The sequence below is a fragment of the Macaca mulatta genome, chromosome 1, assembly GCF_049350105.2.
Source record: "Macaca mulatta isolate MMU2019108-1 chromosome 1, T2T-MMU8v2.0, whole genome shotgun sequence".
NCBI lineage: Eukaryota > Metazoa > Chordata > Mammalia > Primates > Cercopithecidae > Macaca > Macaca mulatta.
In genome coordinates, this window is record NC_133406.1 from 113,557,815 (window position 1) to 113,580,873 (window position 23,059).

A 23,059-nucleotide genomic window follows, 5' to 3' on the forward strand; every position below is an offset into this window, starting at 1 on the left:
TTGTTGCTGAAATCAGACATCATCCACGCCAGGGCTCTGCTCACCAGAAGCTCAGCCTCGCCTTACCCGCCTAGGGGTGGGGGGGGGGTTGACTTTTCCTTCACCTCCATGCCCCTTAGTGGCACTTGGTTTTGAGGAAGACGCTCCTCCTCTGGTGCGTTCTGAATTTTCTCTAACCTCAGGAAAATCTAGTGGCTTTCCTTTTTAGATGGAAATGATTCTTCCCTGAGAATCTCCCTTCCTAATATTTAACAACATCATCTACATTCATGAATGCTTTGATGCTTTTCATCTGTATTGTTTTGTGTTGGGTGGAAATTGAGGTAAGGGTTGAATTTTGCATGTGGCTCAAGGTATAGGCCAGATATTTCATGCATGAATACAGGCTCCATAGGCAGAAATGAGCCCCAGAATATACAGACTCCTGCAACTTGTGGGAATCTTGGCGAGGGCTTTGGACATATGTGGGGGGTGCAGGGTGGAATCAGGGCAGGGTGATGGTAGTTATGAACAGAGAGGCCCCTGCTGACATGTAGGTATCAAATGCAGTTCAGAATTTTTAATTTATAGATGCCAGTAGAGAAGACTATATAAAGATTTATATTTTGGAGGTAGATGTAGAAAAGCTTGAAGTGGCCAGAGATAGTGTCTGTGGTGCAGATAGCAGAGATGATACCCTAAGACTTGTGAACAGCAGTCACCAAAAGTTGCCCTTTGTTGTTAAAGATGTTAGCTGTGGTTTATGAGATGTGCTGCTTTGGATGATGGAAGATTAGGCCTGTGTTGGTGTGGTAATGGAAAACACGTTGTTCCACAAATAAAGTCTTTGTGAACACATCCTTCTTTGATTCAGAATTGAGGCAGGCAGAGCCTGCTCCCATGGGCTGAGAATTTGCAAGCCGGGGTGGCCTTATATCACCCATGTGCTCTGGGGCCATGACCTCAAGAGTAGAGTCCTGGTTTTTGTTACACGAAACAAACATTTATGGTAGCTAAATGATGACGACTGTGTAATTACAAGGCTGGGTAAAGTGATGGAGGAAATACAATCTCAAGCATTTGTGGAAGGAAGAGGGCAGCAGGGTTGCTGCGGTTAGGGAGGCTTCACAGAGCAAGCAGGACTTGACAGGACTTGATCTGGGCTCGGAAGGTGGCCACCGTGAGACCTGTCAGACGGGAGCAGACAGTGCTACAGCTGCGGGGAAGGAACATGCCTGGGGTGGGCTGTGGAGGGCCTCACACACAAGGGTGGGAGGGGTTATAATTGGTATGCTGATTTAATAGAGAGGAGGAAGTCAGGGAGGAAGAGGTCACATACCTGGATATTTAGAAAATAGTAGAGGTGGCTGGGCGTGGTGGCTTCCGCCTGTAATCCCAGCACTTTAGGCCGAGGTGGGCAGATCACTTGAGGTCAAGAGTTCCAGACAAGCCTGGCCAACATGGTGAAATCCCATCTCTACTAAAAATACAAAAATTAGCTGGGTGTGGTGGCGGGAGCCTGTAATCCCAGCTGCTGAGGAGGATAAGGCAGGAGAATTGCTTGAACCTGGTGAGCAGAGGTTGCAGTGAGTTGAGATGGCACCACTGCACTCCAGCCTGGGTGACAGAGTGAAACTCCATTTCAAAAGAAAAAAAAAAAAAGAAAAAAAAAAAAAAAGAAAATGGTAGAGGTGTCACACCAAGCTGCATCAGTGGAAAAAGGGAAAAAGCCAAGTGGAGTAACTCAAGTGTCATCTTTCTCCACCTTCTCACCCCCAAACTTCCCATGGGGGTTTCATTATCTGACTCCATGCTCCATTTTCCATATATTTGCTCAATCCCTTCTTTTCCTAGTGAGACAAGCAGGCGGCAGGAGTTCAGCCCAAGTGGACCCCTTGGCCAGAGAGTGTCTGGTTGGGACTTATGGATTACGTCCAATTTCTGGGTGGCATCAAAGAGGGTAGCTGGAGACTGAGTGTCCCTTCATTATTCTTGGAATCGGAAATTCCAAGAATAGTGGAATAGGAATTCCAAGAATATTGAATATTATTCTTGGAATAGGAATAGTCTTAGAAAAGGAAATTTGTGCCATTTGAGATCCTTCCAGTTGCAAATAAATAAAACAACTGTTTAAAGTGAATTATAACTAGAGGTTTATTATCTCATATAATGAGAAATCTAGAGATAAGAGATCCCTGCAGCTCAACCATTCCAGTTGCTCTGTAATTCTTTTCTCTCTTCTTGAGAAGCAATAAGCACAGCTCCTTCCATGACAACATCCAAAGTAAATAGGGGTGGGCGCAGTGGCTCATGCCTGTAATCCTAGCACTTTGGGAGGCCAAGGCAGGTGGATTGCTTAAGATCAGGAGTTCGAGACCAGCCTGACCAACATGGTGAGGTCCTGTCTCTACTAAAAATACAAAAAATTAGCTGGGCGTGGTGGTGCATGCCTGTAGTCCTAGCTACTCAGGGGGCTGAGGCAGGAGAATCACTTGAACTCGGGAGGGGGAGGTTGCAGTGAGCCGAGATGGTGCCACTGCACTCCAGCCTGGGCAACAGAGCAAGACTCTGTCTCAAAAAAACAAAAACAAAACAAACAAACAAACAAAAAAAAACACCAAACCGAAACAAAAACAAAGTAACTAGGGAGTGCAGGGAACTTTTTTTTTCTCCCAAAACTTTTTTTTTTTTGTTTCGGAGAAAGGCAGAAAATCTTTCTCATAAACTCTCCAGACGACATCTCCTTCATATCACCAGCCAGAACTAGGTCCCGTCTAGGCCACTTAGCTGCACAGGAGGCTTGGAGAACAAGTCTTTGGCATTGTCGGCCTTGGTTGCGGAAGGTGTGGTCTGCCAGCAAGAAGGAAGGAGAGGGGACTGGTGGATGGTTGGTGACCAGCAGTGACTGCTGCAAGCCCAAGGAATAGAGGGGTGGCAGAATTACTACAGAGGAAGAGCAAGAAGACCAAGTCCTTGGGGCTTGCAGGGGAGAGAGGAGTCAAGCTCTTGGGTTTAAGAATGCCTGTGTGCTGGGTTCAAGGTGCACTGTAGACTGAATGCTTTGGCTTTGTGCGAGGGACTCCCCACGGCACCTGTGCTAGAGTTTACTTAGACGGCGAGACCAAAGCCACCTCAGTCTCTGTTTTTCCTCCTGCAGTTTCAACCACGAGGATTCACCTTGAATCCACAGGGTGGAGGCTGACATTGTCTCCTGGGCAACATATTTCTTCTTCCTCTATGAGGAAAACCTCCCCAGAGGCCGAACACTCCTGGGAGTGGGTAGAAATGAAGACCCAGGAAGGGGGAGAGACCAGAACTCATCTCTTTCTCTTGAACTTCCAGGTCTGAACTCCCTGCCTTAGCAGTGGCGGGAGAGGGCTGCAGAAGGGCAATGGCAGACGTCTGCCTGATGGGGAAGAAGCAGGCCCAGCTTGGGGAGTTCCCGTCTTTGTGAGGGGCAGTGCTCTGACCAGGCTAGGCTGGAATCAGGGGCTGACTGTGAGGGGCTTTGTGGGTGGGGACGCTTGGCAGAGGGGAGGGATCAGGAGTGCTGAGTGTTGGGGGAGGGGGAGGGCTGGGAAGGGATTCAATGAAAGACTTATGGGCCCCTGGGTCAGAGATGGGGTTCTTCAGACATGCTTAGGGGTGATGGTGGGGTTTCCTGGACCTCCCACCCCAAGAAAACTGAGGAGGCTTCAGTGCCTCCCTCTCCTATCTTGTGTGTCACACTCTGTGGCTTGCCAACCATGACTGTCGGCGGATTGCATAGGTGTTTCCTCTGTCAGAAGTCAGTGGAGTCCTCCATTTCTTCAAAGAAGGCATGAGTGCCTGCCTTAGGGATCTGGAGCTCTGAGTTAAGTCTCCTTCAGTTCTTCACCAGCCCTGCGGCTTGGGCAAGCCACTTCACCTCTCCCAGTCTTGTTTTCGTCATCTATGAAACAGCAGCACTGTGGGGACAGATTGACTGCTGTGTGATCACAGCTCAGTCTCTGTTAGCCTCTGTTAGCTCTGTGTCTTCAGACAAATTAACTTCTTTGGTTTGCTTGCAGAGGTTTTGTCTAGAGTTTTCAATCATTCACTTCCAGATGAGTTTTGTACTTACTTTTGCCAGGTGCAGGGTCTAACAGCAGCAGCAGCAACAGTGAAAAATCGAAGCAAAAGGGACAATGTCTCATTTCATCATTAGGAGGGATTCACATTACATCGTGAGGTTGGCTGGGGCTCAAATGAAGTCACCATTCTGATTGCTGTCATAAAAACTAAATGGGATAAAGAGGGTTTTGTAATCTGCGAAGGCTACCAGGACAGACGTAGGGATGAATCAATCCCTGGGAAGGAAGCCCAGATGGTGGCTTTTCAGACTTGACAACAGGGGGCGGCTCCCGCCCTCAGGGTGGGACTCTTGGATGGGCCTTGTCCAGCTCCAGGACCAGGTAGACCTGGAGGGGCTTTTCCTCCCAGGGAAAGGAAGTGGCATGCATCCAGAGTTCCCAAAGTGGCGATTCCATTTAACCTGCTCAGTGTTTGACTCTCTCATCCTCCTGGTTGAGACTGGAGGAATGATGGTGGGTGAGGAATTCGGGAAAGCCACTTTCATCCCTCCTTTTGCAGTGAGCTTGGCCCAATCCCACTTGTCCAGGAGTGTTCTGTACCTCCCCACCTCGGGGCTCAGGAGGAAAAGGCCACTATATGGCTTTAATTTTAGGATTGAGATAGAACTTTAATAAATTTGAAGGTTCAGTGTTAGAGCCTTTAAGTTTTGCAGTTTCACGGCAGTGGTTGAATGTTCCCATTCGTGCCCTTGAATTCTCTGATTGTGATTCGTACTGTTGTCCCCACCACTCCACTGCCACTACCACTGCCACTGCCACCGCCACTACCACTGCCACTGCCACCGCCACCGCCACTCCACTGCCACCGCCACCGCCACTCCACTGCCACTGCCACTGCCACTTTTGATATTGTAGGGTCACAGCTCACAAGGTGGGTAGCATAAGACGTAAAAATAAACAGGTTTAAACTAGGTGTCAGAGTCCAGCAATTAAGGGCAAGGATTCTAGAGCCAGACTGCCTGAGTTCAAATCCAGGTGTGACCATTTACTGCCTGTGTGATCTTGGGCAAATTATGTAATCCTATAGTGCCTCAGCTTTCACATCTGTAAAGTGGAGGTGATAATAATAGTTCCTAACTCTTAAATGTGTTGTAATGTGTTGACATTCATAGATATAAAGTCCCCCTTTTTTTTGAGATGGAGTCTCACTCTATTGCCCAGGCTGGAGTGCAGTGGTGTGATCTTGATTCACTGCAACCTCCGCCTCCGGGTTCAAGCGATTCTCCTGCCTCAGCCTTCCAAGTAGCTGGGATTACAGGTGCCCGCCACTGTGCCTGGGTAATTTTTTGTATTTTTAGTAGAGATGGGGTTTCACCATGTTGGCCAAGTTGGTCTCGAACTCCTGACCTCAGGTGATCCGCCCACCTCAGCCTCCCAAAGTGCTGGGATTACAGGCATGAGCCATCGCGCCCAGCCTGAATATTTTTTATTCCATTTTACAAGCAGAGAAACTGAGGTTCAGAGATGTAACTTGTCACATCCACATAGCTAGGAAGTAGAGGAACCAGGTTCAAAACTGTGATTTTTGGCCCCCAAGGCTAGTGCTCTTCACCACGGGTTTGTACACAGCAGCCTCCACAACGGGGTTTTTTTTTTTTTTTTTTTTTTTTTTTTTAGCACAAGGGCAATGTCTCACATATCTTTCCAGCACACACAGGCCTTGTCTCATGAGCCTGGCACTTGGCACATGTGATTTTAATATGATAAAGACTCTGGTATGTCTGGCCTTCCTTCCAGGGTGTGCCCACTTTCCAGAGCTTTCTAATTTGTGTTTTTCATACCGTGTTCAAGTCCTTGTATGAGGAAGCCAGCCCTGTCTGGATTTCCTTCCTGGTGACTCCAGGGCAAGTAGTAGTGCAGGAGACTCAGGGAGGAGGGTCCTGGAGGGGAGTGCCATCTACCCAGACAGAGGTCAGCTTGGTCTCTCACTCCCAGTCATTAGCTCAGATGCTCTTGGTGTTCTGAGTGGTTAGCACTTGGATAAGGGCAAAGACCCTCATTTTTTTTTTTTCTTGGTATTAAAAAGTTCAAAAAAGTCGATATATCATGGCTGACTCTGCGCATGCTGCCTGTGAGCTAGCCCTGCTCTGCAAGGAGCAGTGCTGGTCATTAAAGATTGCTGTCTGACACTACCGGCTCACCAAAGAATTAAACAAGATTGATATATCCTGGTTGTACATATTTTTAGGGTACATGTAATATTTTGATACATGTATATAAAGTGTAATGATCAAATCAGGGTAACTGGAGTATTCATAACCTCAAATACTTATCTTTTGTGTTAGAAACAGTACAGTTCTTCTTTTCTAGCTATTTTCACATTTACAATAAATTATTGTTAATATAATTTCCCTGTTGTATTATCTAGTACTATCAAATACTAGAACTTAGTATCTAGAACTTGTCAAACCACTAGAACTTATCAAATACTAGAACTTATTCCTTCTATGTAACTGTATTCTGTATTCCTTCTATATAACCCTTTATATATTTCTTTTCATTCCCCTCTACCTCTCCCCTTCCCAGTAATTGAATTCCCAATTTCTTTTTATTCACTTCTCCCTCTCCCCTTCCCAGGCTCCTGTAAGACCCACATTCTTTAGATGATATTTACTTGCTTCTTCCTCCATTTCAGAGACAGAGAAGAAGACAATGGCCTCAATAAGATATACACAAGATGATCTTCTAAGCAGTAAAACCAGTGACCATGGCAGAGAGGACTTGACTGGACTTGTGTTTCATGCAATGCAAGAAAAGCAGGCAGAGCAAAAGAGAATCCACACTCCCCCACGTCCCCTGCAATATAACAAATAACACAAGGAATGCCTGATTACCCACCAGCTTAAGATAGAAACCATCACCAAAGACCTAAATGTAAGAGCAAAAACTATAAAACTCTTAAAAAACAGGGGAAAAGCTTAACAATGTTAGATTTGGCAATAAGTTCTTGGATAATGGTGGAAGGGTTGCTTGAGCCTGGTAGGCAGAGATTCCAGTGAGCTGAGATCCCACCACTGCAAAAAAAAAAAAAAAAAAAAAAAAAAAAAAAAAAAAAAAGAAAGAAAAAGAGAAAAAGAAACAGAAACAGGGTCCCACTCTGCTGCCCAGGCTGGAGTGCAGTGGCAGGATCATGACTCACCATAGCTTCAGCCTCCTGGGCTCAGGTGATCCTCCCACCTCAGCTTCCCAAGTAACCGGGACCTCAGGTGCATACCACCACACCTGGCTAAATTTATTTATTTATTTTGCAGAGATGGAATCTCACTATGTTGCCCAGGCTGGTTTCAAACTCCTGGGCTTAAATGATTCTCCTACCTCAACTTCTCAAAATGCTAGAATGCCTGGTCCATTTTAAAGTTTTTTTTTTTTCTTTTTTTTTGAGACCAAGTTCCGCTCTTGTCGCCCAGGCTGGAGCCCAATGGCCGGCTCTCGCTTCACTGCCACATCCGCCTCCCAGGTTTCAAGCTATTCTGCCGTCTCAGCCTCCCAAGTAGCTGGGATTACAGGCATGTGCCACTACGCCAGACTAATTTTTGTATTTCTAGTAGAGAGTTGGTTTCACCATGTTGGCCAGGCTGGTCTTGAATTCCTGACCTCTGCCTCCCTCCACCTCCCAAAGTGCTGGAATTACAGGCATGAGCTACCATGCCCGGCCTAAAGTTTTTTTTTTTTTTTTTTTTTTTTTGAGACAGAGTCTCACGCTGTTGCCCAGGCTGGAGTGCAGTGGCGCGATCTCGGCTCACTGCAAGCTCCGCCTCCCGGGTTCCCGCCATTCTCCTGCCTCAGCCTCCTGAGTAGCTGGGACTACAGGCGCCCGCCACCGCGCCCGGCTAATTTTTTGTATTTTTAGTAGAGACGGGGTTTCACTGTGGTCTCGATCTCCTGACCTTGTGATCCGCCCGCCTCGGCCTCCCAAAGTGCTGGGATTACAGGCTTGAGCCACCGCGCCCGGCCAAGTTTTTTTTTTTAAATTAAGTTTTTAACTCCTTTTTTTTTTCATATTATGTGATGTAGAATGAAATCTAAATCTGTTTTTTATTTATATGGATATTTAATTATCCCAGTATCACTTACTGACTCGGCTGTCATTTCCCACTGCTTTGCAATCTCCCCACCCCCTGGCTCAGTGCCTCACTCAATGCCCACCTGTCTCACAGATCATGTTTCCATTTATGTATGGGCCTAATTCTGGGATGTCTGCTTTGTTCTGCTTTTCTAGCTCTATGCCTTCACTTCCATGTCTTGGTGTTCACCGCTTTACCATAAGTCTTCTGTCTGGTAGGCCACATCCACCATCTTGTTCATCTTCAAAATTATCTAGGCTCTTCCAGATACATTTTATAACTGGTGTATTTTGCTGGGTTGATTCCTAGATATTTCAATGGTTTGTTCTATAACAAATGGTGTTGTTAACTTTTTTACTAACTGTTGCTACTATATAGGACTACAATTGACTTGTGTAGACCTAAACATTGCAGGTGCTGCGCTTGTGTCTGCTGAATTTGAAGGAGGCAGATCGTGGAGCTGCTAAGTGCCTCTGCTCTCCGAGGTGGCAAGGCAATGGCTAGATGAATGGAAGTCTGAGTGGCTGCTTTTGGCTAGGAATGGCAATGTGAGGAAGGACAAAGAGGACAGGAAGAATGATGTAGCAGTGAGGGAACTGGAAAGGGAACTGGATGAGAGAGCTGAAGAGATTTTTGTGTTGAGGCAGAAGGTTTAGGGAGAGGAAATGTCTCTGGTGAAAATTTCTGGGAAGATTTCTGTACAGTGCTTTGGTTAAATCCTGTGGTTGAGTCCTTTAAAAAATCCTACAGTTACTTCTGTAGTCAGATTTGTAAATCCTTTGACTGTGACTACACACAAATCTATGCCAAGTTGATGAGGTGAGGTGGCAGGGTGGTGGAGGGGAGAGTCCCAGTACGTTAATTGGATTAGACCTGGCACTGAGTAGCTCACCAGTGATTGTTAACTGAATGATCACATCCGCATTAGCTCTTGCGTGGGTGCCAGAGACAGTCCTGCAGGGCGCTGCACTTAGTGGACGGGGTTTGGTAGACCTTGGCTTGGAAAATGGGGAGCTGGCTTACCTCTTCCTTTCCAGACCATTTAAAAATATCCAGAAGTAGCCTGTAATTGGGTAATGTGAGGCAGTGTATGCAAGGTCAGCACGCAGGAAGGCCTAAACATATAATGATTCCTATTCTCTCCCTTGTGCTTCCTTGAGAGTCACTGCAGAGGAAACCAGAAGGATGGCTTTGGAGGAGGCTTGCTGTTTCAGGCATGATCTCTCTGGACCCACAGCAGATCTCACTGAGGCCACGGCTGCTGTCGGTTCCACCAGAGCCTTGGGAGTTGGAACTCAGGTCCAGCCCCACATCGGAAGCCAGGTGGAACCCCTTTTAATTTCCGGCTTGGCAGCATTTTAAAGCTGTGCCCTCCTTTCCAACCCTCAATCCCTGAGGGGCTAGGATGGAGGCACACCATCATCTCCTTCGCTCTGCATGCTCAAGATCCCCTGGGCTGGAAAGAGGTGGGGAGGCCCGCACGGGGGCCCCCAGCCTTCATAGGGAGACTGAGGCTTGGCCTTGAATAAGCTGCCAGCTGAGCAGGGACACAGTCCTTCTTTTAGGGACCACCCAGGTGAGGGGAGAAAGCTCTGGCCCTCAGAGGGGATCTAGTTTCAGAGGAAAACACAGCCTCTGCTGAGAAGGAAGTTAAGGATTTTGCGATAGAAAGATCACCCTGGATTATTGGGATGGACCTAAGATAGCTACAGAGGTCCCTGCCAGGGAAAGAGGGAGCAGGGAGAGTCAGAGAAGGGAGTGTGATGGCACAAGCAAAGGTCAGAGTGATGTGGTTGCTGGCTGGGGAGTCACAGTTAAGAGATTGTCACTGAGTACCCCCATTTTCTAAGAGATGGTTTAATTTTTTAAAAATTTATTTTCTCTTCTTCTTACCTCCTGCTCCCCACTTCTGATTTAGCCCTTTAGAAATTCAGATATAGCCTTTTAACTCTCCCTTTCACCAGACGCTCCCTGCAGGGCAAGATGCAACCCCTTTGAATAGAACCTCTTGGAATGGGACTCCATGGAAACAACCTGGCCAGCAGATCTGGGGTGTTGCTCGAGGCAGCAGCTCTCTGAGATGGGAGTGGTGTGGGAGCTGAGTCAGGGGAAGAGCTCCCCAAGGGGGCAGAGTTTGGGATGGGGAGAGGGGGATCAACAAGATGCAGATGGCTTGAGCAAGGCCTGGGTGGGAGATGGAATGCAGAGGGGAGAGAGGCTGAGACGGAACTGTACAGCGGCAGATTGCTCCGAGGTGAATTTAAGCAGTAAGATCACAAAATTTGCTTTGCATTGGTGCCAGCGTCCATGGGCTAACCCTTCACCAGAACCCATCCCAATTAGGGCTGTGCCTATGGCAAGGCAGGTGTAGCCAAGTGCCTGGGCTGACAGCGGGGGTGTGGAGGGTGAGGTTCCTAATTCCCAGAATGAGGAGGGTTTTAAGAAATGCCTAGGCCTGGCGGTGGTTCCCCTGGAGTCTTCCTTCCGTATAGCAGAGCTGAGGAAGAGGCAAGGCAGCCCCTTGGAAAATTCTTTCCAAATCTGGTGTATCTTTCCTAGCACCTTGCTCCCAGCAGGGTGCCAACTGATCACCACCAAATGCCAGCAGATAATAAAGGGCTGTTCACATTTTAATGACTTAGTTAATTCAGCAGAAAACCACTTGGATCTTAGTGTGGGGCAGACCCTGTGCTGGCTGCCAGGGATGCAGCTGTGAAGAAACAAGAGAGACTCTTCTACAGACACCCTGTCCATTTGGTTCTCCCGAGGAGTCCTTATTGCAGGGCACATGGCCCTATCTGGGGGTTCAGAAAAGGTCTTACTGCTAGATACCTAAAGCACGAGTTAGCTGGGTAGAAGGGAAGGCAAACGGGCATGTGGAACAGCATGGGGCTGTAAGGGCGGAGCTGGAAGCAGCCAGAGCAGATGGAGCAGTGGGCAGGGAGGAGAGGCTGGAGCCTGGCAGGCAGGGGCCAGAAGCCCTGGGCTTTGAGTGGCAGGGGATTTGTGCTTTACTGAGACAGAAAGGGGAAGCCTCACCTGCTTTTCTATGCAGGAGAGTGGCAGGATGATCAGTTAGCCGCGGTTTGCTTGGAATGTTCGACCTGAAGGTTTTAGCACTGAAAGTCCTGTGTCTGGGAAACCCCTTAGTCCCAGCAAACCAAGATGCACTTGATTGATTAGATTAATGTTTTAAAAACGTCACTCTGAGGGAAGAATGTATACTGGGATTGGAAAGGGGAAGAGAGGATAAGGGAGAACATTTAGCAGGCTGGGAAAGAGGAGTAGTACAAATAATAATATGATCTAATATTTATTGAAAGTTTACTATGACCTCGGGTGATCCGCTCGCCTTGGCCTCCTAAAGTCCTAGGATTACAGGTGTGAGCCACTGCGCCTGGCCAGGAAGAAATTTTAAAAGGAATTTTCAGAAAAAAAAAGATCTTGGAAATTTTAAAATAGGTTTGCTTCTGGGTTTCCCCCTATTGGCAGAAATAAACATTCAATATAAGTGTTAAAAGATAAAGTTCAACAGAAAGTAGAATTAAAAAAATATAGAGGCTGGGCACGGTGGCTCACACCTGTAATCCCAGCACTTTGGGAGGCTGAGGAGGGCGAATCACTTGAAGTCAGAAGTTCGAGACCAGCCTGACCAACATAGTGAAACCCCATCTCTACTAAAAATACAATTAGCTGGGTGTGGTGGCATCCACTTGCAATCCCAGCTACTTGGGAGGCTGAGGCAGGAGAATCATTTGAACCCGGAGGCAGAGTTTGTAGTGAGCTGAGATCGTGTCACCGCTCTCCAGACTCAGTGACAGAGGGAGACTCCACCTCAAAAAAAAAATATGGAAACTAGGACAGAAAAGAAATGAATATTACAGAATCAAGTCCTGGAGTGAAGAGTGAACCAAGACAATGGAGACAAAGAAGTTATCAAAGGCATGATAAAAGAAAACTGTTTTCACATAAAAGAATCCCTTTATTGCCTAGCACAATGGATAAAAAAAAAAAGATTCTTAGCAAGGCACGTAATTATGAAATTTTAGAACACTGTGACAAAAAACAGATTCTTTCCAGCTGGATGAAACAGAATACAGTTCCAGAAACTAGAAGAAAATCATGTGATGTCTCTAAACTTCTGAAGGAAGGTAATTTGTAATCTAGATTTCTATGCCTATTTACAGTCTAGGTTTCTATACCCAGACAAACTTTCAATTATAAGAGTAGCGAAAGTATTTCCAGACATGCAAGGTCTTAACGTTACTTCCTAAGAACTCTTTCTCAGGATGTTATTGGAGGATGTGCTCTTCCGAAACAGGGGATTAAGCCAAGACAGAGGAAGGCATAAGGTCCAGGCAATAGGTGATGCCACACGGGAGAAAGGCAAAAGGAAAGCCTAGGATGAGGGAGCAGCTATGAGCCAAGAAGATGGTTCTGTGGCATATCTAGAGAGAAATCAGTCCAAACTGGAGTAGAATCATGGGGAACTCCAGGAGAGACGTCTCCAAGTAATAAAAAGGTTATAGATCATCTAACGTATTTAACTGAATTGAAAGGAAATTTACTATGTGGTGGGGAGTTTGGGGAGGGTTAATGATAGGAAAAGAGAAAACTAAACAAATGAAAAAAGTATCAATTATTAACTTCTTAGAAAATTAAAAAGTTGCACAAGAAAGAAAATATACTCAAAGCAGACTGCATGTTAATCTGTGAATAGTACTTACATGATCATAATACTCTGTACCCTAATTCTGTTCTAACCAAAAACAATCATGTAACTATACTGGAGGAATTTTGCAGGGAGGGGAAGTGTGTGCATATTTGTGTGTATATGTATTGCCAAAGAACCAAATTTTTATTTTCCATTGTAGGACGTCATTAGCTAGTATATAAAAAAGAAAAAAAATCATCAAATAACAATAGAAATCAATTATTCAGAAATACAGAGGTAAATACAGGAAGAAACATGTAAAGGGGAGGAAAGTGGTTGCCTCAGGGGTGGGGACTTGAGGGTGGGGAGGACTCAGGTGAGGAGCACTGATTAGCCTTGGAGAACTGTTTGACTTTACAATTATGTACATATATGACTTGATTAAAATCAATTCTGGAGGGACCCATGGGTCTGGGAAAAACTTAGGAGATGGGAGAGGAGTGGGGTGGCACTAGGCTTGGAGAGGCAGGGCTGGGGCTGGGAACTGGGCTGGAGCTAAAGGATACACAAGAACTGCAGGAGGAGGGAGTGGGGAGTGGGGAGCTTCGGCTCACACTAGCCAACCTAAAAATCACTCACACAAATGTATCAGGAGGGGTCTAGAACTGTGCTTGCCACATAATAGGTGCTTAGTAAATATTGGTTGGGTAAATGAACAAATGATTGCATCCTCACAGATGCTACAGAATCCTCTCCAGTTAGATTGGCATACCCTTGTCTTCTCTATCTGAATAGATTTATTTGCCTAGAGAGGAGATCTATTCATTAAGTAGTGTTTTATTTAAAACTTACTATGTTCCAGGAACCATTCCAGAGATTGAGGATACAGCAATGAACAAAACAGGTAGAAATCCCTGCCCATGTGGCGTTATGTTTTCAAGGAAGAAGCTGACAATTACCAGGCACATACACACATTTGACATTGTTCCAAAACACATTATGATATTAACTCGCTTAATCTGCACAACATCTTGGGAAGATACTATTAATTTTCCTGATTTACAGATGATGAAACAGAGTCACAGAGAGGGTAAGTAACTTTCTTAAGATCACACAGCTAATAAACATGTGGCTGGAGCTGAACTGGGACAGTTGGGCTCCAGAGCGAAGGCTCTCTTGACCACCGTGCTATGCTGCTTTTGCAAGCTCACTCTCCTTCCCAAAAGGGAGAATGGGGGGAGTTTCTAAAGACAAACCAGCCATAGACTCTGCTCTGCCATGGCTTGCATCAGGGAGAGGACCTGTCCACCAAATGGTGGAAGAAAAGTGAGAATGGCTGGGCAGGGAGGGGGAATTGCTGGGCCTGTCCGCTGGTCACTCGAGAGTCTCTGGGGGCCTGAATCCATGGCAGGGAGACACAGATGTGCACACACCTCTTGCTACAAATCAAACACTGACCTTTGGCCCTGCTTCTCCACAGTGCTGGGGGAAATGAGTGTATGCATTTAAAAAAAAAAAGCCAATCTTAGGCAGGATTTGTATTGATAAAAATTTGTCTTTTTGGATGAGGGCGAGAAGTCAATGGCAGATGTTGGTATCAGCAGTATTTCCAGGGTAGAGTTTGGTGTGGGGACAAGCATACCTTATTATTTTTATTGTTTTTACCTCCAGCTGCTTTAAGGTTTGAGATGAATGCCTGGAGCTCATGCTGATGAGTGGGCTGGACTAGGGAGGAGGAAGGGGCTCAGACTGGAGCCAGGGACTCTGTTTCCCCTCTGCTGAGAACCATCTAGGAAGTCAAGTTCACCTGAAGGCTGAGCTCTCGCCTCAGGGACATTTGGGAGCCAGGGCGCCTCCTTCCCATTGTGCAGTTGACATTCAGTTTTAAATCTGGTGGCTGTCACACCCTGTGAAGCTGAAACTGCAGCGCCACCACCCACTTCTATAAACTGAGGTGTGCCTGGTGAGAGATGTGGGCTTCTAAGTCACAGGATTTAGCTCAGTGTCTCCTGCCAGCAAACCTGAATCTGTCAACAATCATAACACAAATCCCCCTACATTGACGTAGCACTTCCTACCTTTCCCTGGGCTTTCACATCTATTATCTCTGTGAAGTAGTAATTCCTTTCTCCTCTGACAGATGAGAAGACACAGACTTCTCAGACAAAGGAAATACAGGTTTTGCCCAGGGTCACATAGGGAGTTAGAACCTTGCGCTCTTGGCTTGGGAGGCCTTGTGTTAGCTCCAGCCCCACCCCTCCATGCCCGGGGCCTTTACTGCACCTTGCAGACACGTTCTCTGGGAGCTCCTGCTGTGGCTGCCCTGGGAGCCTCCTGCCTAGCTGGTGGAGGAGGCTTCTGCAGAGCGTGATTCCAGGGCCATGAGATGCCAAGGAGAGAGAGCTAAGAAAGTGCTGTGGTGTTCTGGAGTGCAGGGAGAATTCTACTTTCTTGAACTAGTCAAGGAAGGCTTCACAGAGGAGGTGACTTTTGAGTAGGGCCTTGAAGAAGGGTTAGGAATTTTCTAGGCAGAGAAGATATGAAAGGGGATGCCAGACTGAGGGTGTGGTGTAGGCAAAACCATGGACAAAATCAGCAAGAGCATGAGGGCTGGATAAAGGGGTTGTGGGCCCTGACACTTTTTGGGGGGACTTCCTTTCAGAAAAAGACTTAATTGATGGTCAAGGACTCAGTCTTCTCGGAAATGAAGATTTGGGTTATACCATTAGGAAAATCATTAAGATCTGTCAAGGTGATAACGAAGGGTGAGGAGAATTTAGAGTGCATAGAAGAAGAGGGAGAGGAGTGCCAGCTACATCTCTGAGACCAGCTACAGTGATGCACGGTAATTCACTCACTAGTCTCTGTCTTCTGAGTTATGCTTTAGGGAAAGAGTCCCATGGTAACCATGGAGGAGCTCTTCCCTAGCCAATGTGGAAAAGCAGATCTGTGATGGACAAGAAGTGGACTACAGAGGTTATAAAAATATGCCTGCTACAGGGCTCTCCTGCTACAGGTAGCAGAGTGGATTGACAATCCCAGCAGCTGCCCCTCTAAGTCCACCAAAACTTTTGCACTTGGGCCACACTTCCTGTTGGGCTTCTCTCAGGCAATGACTGAGCGTGGCAGGAATACCAAGGCGGGCCTGTTACTGAAAGATGTGGGGGTCCTCCATGGATGACTGGCTTGGGGACTCCCCACATGCATGACCAACCCTTTCTTGGAACTATGCTGTAGTCTGAGACTCTTCCTACCCAATTCTCCTTCCTCTTGGGTCTCTTCTCAGGTGTCAGGTTTGTATTGAAGTCTGAAGACTTTCCCTGACTTCTCTTGCTATCTTCTTCCTCCCCAGTCATCCCTTCCCAGATGTTTCCTCCAATGACATTTTTGCATGCCTAATCTTGGCCTCTTCTTGGAGGATCCAAACTAATCCCAAGTGGCATATATATATAGTTGCCATTATTTGGTCAAAAACTGGGATTTGTGGGACAAGAAAAAGGTCCTATACCTTTAAGTATCTCACCTCCAGCTTGTTACTGAAATTCCCCTATTAGACTGTTTCTTTTGGATTGGGGTCACAGTGAACCACTCACTCTCATTTTCCAGTGTTATTCTATTCAGCATTGGCTTTTCCATGCCTGGTGTCATCGGAGTCAAGTGATTGCTAAGATAAATTGCCCAAAGTCCTGGCTCACCACTTCCAACTCCCACCTGCTTTGCCTCTCATGAATGGCCTCTCACGGCCATTCCAGTTGTATCCTTTGTGCGTCCAAGAGACTTCAATCTTCATTGACAAGATTCAAAGACAAGTCTTCTCTTTCCCTTCCCTCAGCTAAGACCTGTGATTAGCAAGTGCTTGCCTTTAGGGAAGTGCTTTCTAGCTTCTACTTCTACTTCTAACAGCTTGCCATCTGCAGGCGCTCCAGGTATGCTGGGCAGGCTAATGGAGAGGAAGGACCTGGGACAAATAGAAATGAAATGTTCAGGTTAAGATAAAAGATTGTGGAGACCAATATTCTTTTGAAGTCTCATGGGAGTTGCCCTTAGAAACAGTAGTTGACAAAATATTTCATATTCAGACCCTTTAAAAGGTGCTAGACTCTCAGTTAATCTATTCAGAATTGCAGGGGCCTGGAAGGAAAAGGTCTAGCTGTGTTAATAGAGATTTTTTACACATGTGAATTTTCCCCCACAAAGGACAAAGCTTGCAGGGCCATTTCAACATGTGACAAAGAAACATATTTTTGGGGTAAAATATTTTGATTTTCTTTCTTGCCTTATAATGTTATACGGGAGTCAGGATGGAAAGTAAGTCATGATATACAGGGTTAAATAAAACCCATCTGATGAGAATTTATGGTTTGTAGGGCTTGTCTCCCCAGATCCCTTAGATAGGAATTTGGGCAAGATAAAAAAAAAATCAGAATTGAGTCTTCAGAAGTTTACCCACAATTGACCCTTGAAGCACTCCCGACCCCAAGTCTGCTCCCACCAAGGGTTTTAGACAACTCAAGGATTGGAAAGACCTCAAGAAGGATAATATTCAATTGTTAGCTAAGAGGGCAGTGGCGTGGAGGTGAAGAGAATCAAGCAATTATCTTAAAAATTAAAGAAATGTAGTATGGTACTCAAGACAATGAGCCAGGTTATACTGATTAAATATCGAGGCTCCTTTTGGGATTTTTGCAGTTCTCACTAGCCTATTTATACTTTTTTCTTTACAGACCTTTTTAATCTTTCTTTTTCTTTTTTTTTTATTTTTATTTTTATTTATTTTTTGAGATGGAGTCTCACTCTGTCTCCCTGGCTGGCGTGCAATGGCGCGATCTCAGCTCACTGCAACCTCCGCCTCCTGGGTTCAAGTGATTCTCCTGCTTCAGCCTCCCAAGTGGCTGGGATTACAGGTGCCCGCCACCATGCCCGGCTAATTTTTGTGTTTTTAGTAGAGACAGGGTTTTGCCATGTTGGCCAGGCTGGTCTCAAACTCCTGACCTCAGGTGATCCACACGCCTCAGCCTGTGTCATGGGCCATGGCCACTCATATTTGGCTCAGAATAAATAACAGGGATCCACCCTTGGGGAGAGCAGGAGAAGGGCCCCATGGTTAGAGGAAAGAGCTGGAACAGAGGTGCTCAGGGGGAGCCTGTCTGGGCTGATGGAGGGGCAGAAAGAAGGGCTGGAGTGGTGTAAATGGAGTTCAGAGAGACAGGAGATGAGGTATGAGGGGCAGGCAGAGGACAAGCAAAATTTGAACTTTAAGCAGGATGGGAAACCACTGAAAGGTTTTTAGTAAGGGATACGCCATGTTCATGGACTGAAACACTCTGCTATTGTAAAGCTGTCAGTTCTCCCAAACACAACCTATAGATTCAGTGCAATCCCAATTCCAAAGTCCTTGCTGGAATTGACGAATTAACTCTAAAAAGTATACGGAAAGGCCAAGAATACCCAGGACAATCATGAAAAAGATGGAAGGATCTACAGTACTAGACGTGAAGATTTATCACAATAGCTCTGGTAACAGATACTGCCGGGCTGGTTCAAGGACAGTCAAATAGATCAACAGAACTAAACAGAGGCCTGAGAAAAAGACACACACGTGTAGTGTATTTATTCTGTGACAAAAGTGGTACTGCTGAGCACGAGCTTTTCGATACATTTTATGGGATCAATTGGATGCTCATTCTCATGAAACTAGACCTCACAAGCAGACAAAACGACAATTCCAAGTGGATTGTAGTTCTAACTGTGGAAAGCAAAGTTATAAAGCCTCAATAGCATATGCAAAGATATTCAAGACCTCAGTCTTGAAGATTTACTTCTATATTTTCTTCTAAGAGTTTGTTTTAGCTCTTATGTGTAGGGCTGTGACCCATTTTGAGTTAATTTGTGTGTACGAAGGAAGGAAGGGGTATGGCTTCATTATTTTGCATGTGGCTGCCCACTTGTCTCAGCACCATTTGTTGAAGACTATTCTTTCTCCATTGAATGGGCTTGGCGGGCTTGTTGAAAATCAATTGGCTGTGAACGTGAAGGCGGAGAACACTTTCTTACGAACTCTTAGCTTCACCTATGTAAAGATATCTTCTCTCTGTTCTGCCTTCTCTCAAAATCTGACATGACTCTTGCTCAAAACAAGCTTTGTTTCCTGAGTTCTGTGGCCTTGTCTCATGTGGAACAATCACGTCCCATTAACCCACTCCCCAAGCCCACTCCACGTCCACCCTGTGGGCCACGGCCTTGCCCTTTCCCAGCTGCTTTATCATCTGCTTTTTCAATGAGGGCTATTTTTAAAACATTTCCCCAATTCTTAAATATTTTTTGAGTGATTGATTCTAGATAGCTACATTATATGGAATTCCTGAACCATTCTGGCTCACAACACTTCTGACACCAAATTTGTGGGGGTTGTATTTCTTTTTTTTTTAAATCTCCACACCAACTAGTTCTCCAACTCTCTGAACACCAACAGGATATCCTGCAACTCCATTCTGACCCTAACTACCCAGAGTTAGCACAGACCCCACAAGGTGAAGGCTCAGCCCCACAACACTGGCCCCACTTCAGATGCCAATCGCAGCACCTGACCTCCCATACTTCTGACTGACTGGCTAAAATTGGAGGTTCCTAAAAAACCCTCCTCAGGTTGGATAATCTGCTACAAGAGTTCACAGGACTCAAGGAGGCACTTTACCCATGATTACTGGTTTGTTACAAAGAATACAACTTAGGAAAAGCCACATGGAAGAGACACCGAGGGTATGAGGGGCAGCACTGAGCTCCCAGGCCCACCCAGGCGCCCACCCTTCCGGCACCCCACCTGCTCAGCAGCCCGACAGCTCTCTGAGCCCCATTGTTTGGGGTTTCTATGGCAGTCACTTTATTTCGGCATGGTTGATTAAACAATTGGCCACTGGTGATTGAAGTCCTTCCCCAGCCACTCTCTGGAGGCCCAGCCTGGGGCTGAAAGCTCCCGCCCTCCAATCACATGGTTGCTTCCTCTGGCAACCAGCCCCATCCTGAAGCTGTCTAGGGGTCCACGAAGAGTCACTTCATTAGCACACACTCAGTATGGCTGGAAGGGGATTGTTATGAGTAACAAAAGATGCTCCCTCACCCCTGTCATTCAGGAGATTCCAGAGGTTTCAGACGCTCAGCGTCAGGAACAGGGACAAAGACCAAATGTCCATTTCGTATCATCACAGGGATTCCATGTGTACAGGCATCAAGATTTACTTAACCCACCATTACTAAAAATTCAATTATCTTAATTTGTTCCCTACCAACTAGATTAACAATTGCATCCCCAGTATATGATTTTGTGAAGTGCCCTCTGGTAGGCATTGGAGAGAGAAAAGAATACAAATTAATTAAGAAAAGCCCTCTGCCTTTCAGAAGCTTTTGGTGAAGATCTCTTTTTTTTAAAGGTGCAAGATTGGTGCCCGACGTGGGACTCACAACTTGAAGAAGGGCGGAAACCGCGAAGGACCCAGCTACGTGGTGCTGCCTCCCTCGGCAACCGGGCGAGGTGGGTGCTCGGTGGGTGCTCGGTGGCGCCACCGTGTGGAAGTTTGGGAAACAGAAAACCAAGTCTGCGCTCAGGGCCAGAGTTTCATCCTGGGCCTCTGACTGGGGCCAACTGTAACAGGAACAGCCCTGACTGTAAGTCAAAATTGTAAAGTCCCCCTTGGCCAGAGAACCTTCCTGCAGTGGCCTCCACTGCTTTCTCCAGCTTGCCAGTTTTAACCTACAGGGCCCAGCCTCTTAAACTTGGGTGAGGTGAGGAATGATCATGGCCAATGTGAAATTTGGTTGAACAGATACATTTCTCGGGGTACGCATGGGTCACTTCCCAGCACTGTCTGTGTGTGTGGCCTCCGAGAAAGCAACCTCCTTTATCAGGCGAACAGAATTCACACTAAATCCTCCCAGCAAACCCATTCCAGACGGGATGGTGGGTGTTGGTCCAAACTGCACCATTTTGTAAGCCCCCTGCCATTTTGCGGAGCCTCGTCAGAGTGAAACATTCCATGTGGATTCGGGCCGTGGGAAACATCCTGCCTAACCACCTGACCACAAGGCACAAGAACACCCGTATCATACCCTGCCGGGCAAAGGCCCAACTGAGGGAACATCCCTATCTTATCCTGCGGGGCAAAGGTCCAAGGAACAGCCTATCACATCCGCGGGAAAAAGGTCCAAACCACCCGATCGTAGGAACATCTTATCAATATCCTCCCGGCGAGCAAGCCATACTGCCCAGACCCCCACCTAGACCTATAAATTACCCCAGCCTGTAAGTGGCAGGGGTTCTGGCATTAAGCTGGTCCCCCACCTCCTCAGGTCTTGTGCTGGACAGAAAACCTGCCTTGCCATAGAACCGCCGACTCTCTCTGTGTCTTTCTTTAACCCTTGCCTTCCCTTCAAAACCTAACAGTGGGACCACAGGCTCTGGGCTGCAGCTGGGTGTCCTCTTCCTCCAGTGTGGATGGATCCTCCAGTGTGGGTGGCTCACAGCAGAACTGAGTCCGAATAATCTCTTCTGAACACCATGGAACTCTCTCTGTCCCGCTCTCCCAACTGCTGCTCGAGTCTAGAGATGCAGCCGGCCAACACCCCCCAGAAGGACCCCAAACAGAACAGCTGGCTGTCTCGGAACATTCCTGTGGCTCCCTCTGCCCTGTCCCTCTCACCGTGGCTCCTGGAAGTGCTCTATGGCCTATTGAAAGGGCGCCCCGACAAAATTCCCCTGGCTCCCCCACCTGAAAAGTGATTTCCCCTGTTCTGAATTCCCACACACTTTATCTGAACCTTTCTGAAGACACCTGCCTCACTTGCTAGTTCGGCCAATGTTTATGGAGTTCTCTGCACTGGAGGCTGGGGGCACAATATAAGACACTGCCAGGTGGCAGCAAACATAGTGTATGTGCAGCCAGGGCTGTCACTGAGATGCGCAGGGACATGGGGATGATGGCTCTGCCTGGAGAAGGCTTCACAGAGAAAGTGACCACTGAACTGCCTGGGGACCCGGGGCTTCCTGGCTCTGTCCCGCTCCACTCTCTCAACACCCAGTGGTTTATTGGAGTTCTCTCCTGGGACCAGAGCATTGCTCAAAGCACGGTCCACATCCATTCCATCTCCCTGCCACCCCAACATCCGCACACCCAGAACAGAGTCAGCACTTATAGCATAAGTGAATGGATAAAATACAGCAAAAAGAACAAATTGTTTTCTGTCCTCTTCCCTCAGCAACTTGAGATCTTCAATAGATCCAGAAGGATGTTGACGCTACCTCAGACTGGGGAGAGGGGAGCTCCCCCAAAAGAAGGAGGAGATGAAGATATCAACCAGCCAGATTCCTGTTCAGGACCAGCCTGTTGTGAGCTCTCCTGGGGGATCAGCAGTGGCTGGGAGGTTGGATGTGTGATGGGGCGGGGCAGGTTTATGGAGAGTGTTTGTTCCAGACATGACACAGGGGAAGGGCTCACAGGGTTCAACCTGATTAGCAAGTGCAAAAGATAAGGCCCCTATTAAAGCTAATTTGCTGAGATTTTCATTTTAGCAAAAACAAATGATCAGTTTTTTGGATGTCTCAAGTATGTTTGAAATTTATGTGTATTCTCTATGGTTGGGCACGAATTTATGAATGTATGTGTGTGTAAATAAATTTAAGTGTGTTGTTCAAATAGTTTATATCAGGAATCATCAAATTATGGTCTTCAAGCCAGATAAAGCTGGCCACCTATTTCTGGAGGTTAGTGTTTATTGGACACATCTGCAGGGCCTTGTGTCCGGGGCTGCTTCTGGGCTGTAGCAGTATCTGCCGGTCCTGCTCTGTACTATTACTGGTGTTTTGTTATCTGACGACTCTGTTGAGTTTCTGGGCAGAATCTGCCAAAACCTGCCAAGTGATATAAGTTTGTCAGTTTCCATTAATTTCTTTCAGTGTTTGCTTTATATTATTCAAAATTATGTTCTTGTGTGTATAAGGATAGGACTATTATTGCTGGGCCTGGTAGCTCACACCTGTAATCCCAGCACTTTGGGAGGCTGAGGCAGGTGGATCAACTGAGGTCAGAAGTTCGAGACTAGCCTGGCCAACATGATGACACTCCCTGTCTTTACCAAAAATACAAAAATTAGCTGGATGTGGTGGCGTGGGCCTGTAATCCCAGCTACTCTGGAGGCTGAGGCAGGAGAATCCTTGAACCCAGGAGGAGGAGGTTGCAGTGAGCCAAGATGATACCATA

The 23,059-nt window shown here is 46.7% G+C and overlaps 1 protein-coding gene across 3 annotated transcripts in view; it reads left to right on the plus strand.

Moving 5' to 3' along the window:
• S100A7 (S100 calcium binding protein A7) overlaps positions 1 to 23,059 on the plus strand; it is a 75,122-nt gene that overhangs the window by 46,534 nt on the left and 5,529 nt on the right. The window contains exons 2-3 of one of the 3 annotated variants that reach the window (XM_077946348.1): positions 6,727 to 6,965; positions 20,237 to 20,337. In XM_077946348.1, coding sequence (XP_077802474.1) covers positions 6,964 to 6,965; positions 20,237 to 20,337 — 103 coding nt within the window. In that variant the 5' untranslated portion in view covers positions 6,727 to 6,963. Of the gene's footprint in view, positions 1 to 6,726; positions 6,966 to 20,236; positions 20,338 to 22,058; positions 22,189 to 23,059 lie in introns of all 3 variants that reach the window. The other 2 variants (XM_077946352.1, XM_077946360.1) reach the window with 2 other exon arrangements.